The sequence below is a fragment of the Dinoponera quadriceps genome, unplaced genomic scaffold (genome assembly GCF_001313825.1).
Source record: "Dinoponera quadriceps isolate SergipeBrazil2010 unplaced genomic scaffold, ASM131382v1 scaffold9984, whole genome shotgun sequence".
Classification (NCBI taxonomy): domain Eukaryota; kingdom Metazoa; phylum Arthropoda; class Insecta; order Hymenoptera; family Formicidae; genus Dinoponera; species Dinoponera quadriceps.
The window spans coordinates 1-1,995 of NW_014563836.1; the positions used below are offsets into that span (position 1 = coordinate 1).

At 38.0% G+C, this 1,995-nt stretch overlaps 1 protein-coding gene across 1 annotated transcript; it reads right to left on the reverse strand.

Annotated features, from left to right (window-relative positions):
- Positions 1–578: 578 nt before the first annotated feature.
- On the reverse strand, positions 579–989 carry LOC106751231 (ras-related protein RABG2-like). Its single transcript, XM_014632071.1, has one exon. It carries the CDS (start codon positions 987–989, stop codon positions 579–581), a length of 411 nt encoding a protein of 136 aa, XP_014487557.1.
- Positions 990–1,995: the final 1,006 nt, after the last annotated feature.

Genomic DNA, 1,995 nt, shown 5'->3' on the forward strand with positions numbered 1-1,995 from the left:
ATCCCGCGGCTATATTTCTAAGCCCAAATCGCAGATAATTTATGAGAAACGTGAAGGTGTATAAGACTTCAACAATTAACATAATGATATCGGAGAGGTACGTTTAGACGGTGGAGAAGGGCAAGGGATGGCAAGAAAAATGGAAGTCGAACACAAAATTTACGTTTGATAAATACCTTGCTTAATTTATTTTCTGAAATATTTCTATTCTGTTCATAGAAAAATAACGTCTGTAATATAGTAAGAATTGTCTTCTACGTCTATCTACAAGTATCTGTTCGCCTTAGATCTTGAAGTGCGAACNATTGTTCTTAAAAGAACATCAGGAATGCTGAGAGGATTGGAGAGGTCCACTTGAATGTCCCGATTCTGCTCGTACATTGTCATCCCTGCTGCAAATTTATTTGATTAAATATTTCTGTTGTTTCCACAAAAATAATGTCTTTAACAAAGTGTTAAACATTTTCTTCTTCGCTTACCTATAAATATCTGACCGCCTTAATTTTTGAAGTGCCGACACCATGTCATTGTTCTTAAATAACGTCAGGAATGAGGATGCGATTGATAGTTCCACTTGACTATCCCAATTCCTCTTGTCGACGCTCGTACAATGCTATCCCTACTCCGAATATTCGGTTGATGGTGGGCTCCTCTTTGGTTGATATATCTGGGTGACAAAGATTATTGTTCCAGCACCAATCATCCGCTTCTTTTCTTGAAATTAGTCTGGCATAATCGGGGACGTCCTGCTTGTTGCCAACAACGACGAAAGGGAACGTATCGGCATTAATAATGTTCGCTTCTTTCTTGAACTTGGATATCCAATACGTCAAGTTTTTGAAACTACTCAGATCGCTTGCTAAACACACCAGAAGACATATGTCGACGTCCTTGTACTCTTGTAGTACTTCTCCAAATTCTTCAACGGAGACTGTGTCAAACACGTTCAATTCGTATAGCTTGTCTTTGAAACCTACAGAGTTGCGCATGATTCCTTGGCTTATAATTTCGCACGTACTCCCCACGAATTTCCGTGCAGCTGATGTTTTCCCTACGCCCCGATCGCCGAGAATTAATACTTTTATTTGCACACGCTCGTTGCAGCTTGAGAGGTCTGTGCTTGCGGACGACATCTTCGACGTATTCTTCGAACTTGTGTTTCGTACTGGTATGTCGTACAAGTGTTTCGTACCGTGAGCGGACTAAAACTGTCTTGTTTCCGTCGCGAGGCCCTTATATAGGCTCGGGTTAGTAGGGATGAATTTCCGCTTTAGGATATTTCGAAATCTTTATATTTTGACCAGTGAGGTAGCACGTCATCAGGTCGACATCTTTATATATTGACCAGGTGGTGCCAAGCCATTTTCTATTATGCACGGCAATCAACTGAGGAAAAGAAAACTGCGAATTTTATACGCTTCGAAAAAATAAATGGACCTTTCGCTTTTTTTCCACGAAACGTAATCGCTATTTAACGATTCGTAAATCAGTATTTAACTATTATTTAACGAACGTTACGTAAAAAAAGAGGGAAAAAGGAAAAGAAAAAAAAGAAAAAAGAAACAATCGGTCTATTGTCCACTCTTCCCTTCTTTTTCTTTTTACGAAACATCGTTAAATAATCGTTAAAATAAGATTGAAGAATCGTTAAATTACGATTACGTTTGGTAAAAAAAAAAAGGGAAAGATGCATTTGTTTCGATCGAAGGGTACAAAAAAAGGGAAAGATCTATTTGTTTTGTTGAAGGAGTATAAATTACGAAGTTTTTTTTTCCTCGGTTTAGTGCTGTGCATAATAGAAAATGATGTGGCACCTTGAGAAGATTTAGCACAGATTTCTCAAAGAGGACCAGTTTCTTCTTAAATAAATTATATATAATAATGTTACGCTCGCGCGGGGAAATAAAACGAAACAACGTTAACAAGAAAACAACTTCAACCATATTTACTATTTACAAGGGAACACACGTTACTCGCAGAGTTAAGCTCTCTTTT

Excerpts from the sequence above, each read along its gene's own strand:
- LOC106751231 (XM_014632071.1), bottom strand. The coding sequence starts at position 989 with ATGCGCAACTCTGTAGGTTTCAAAGACAAGCTATACGAATTGAACGTG.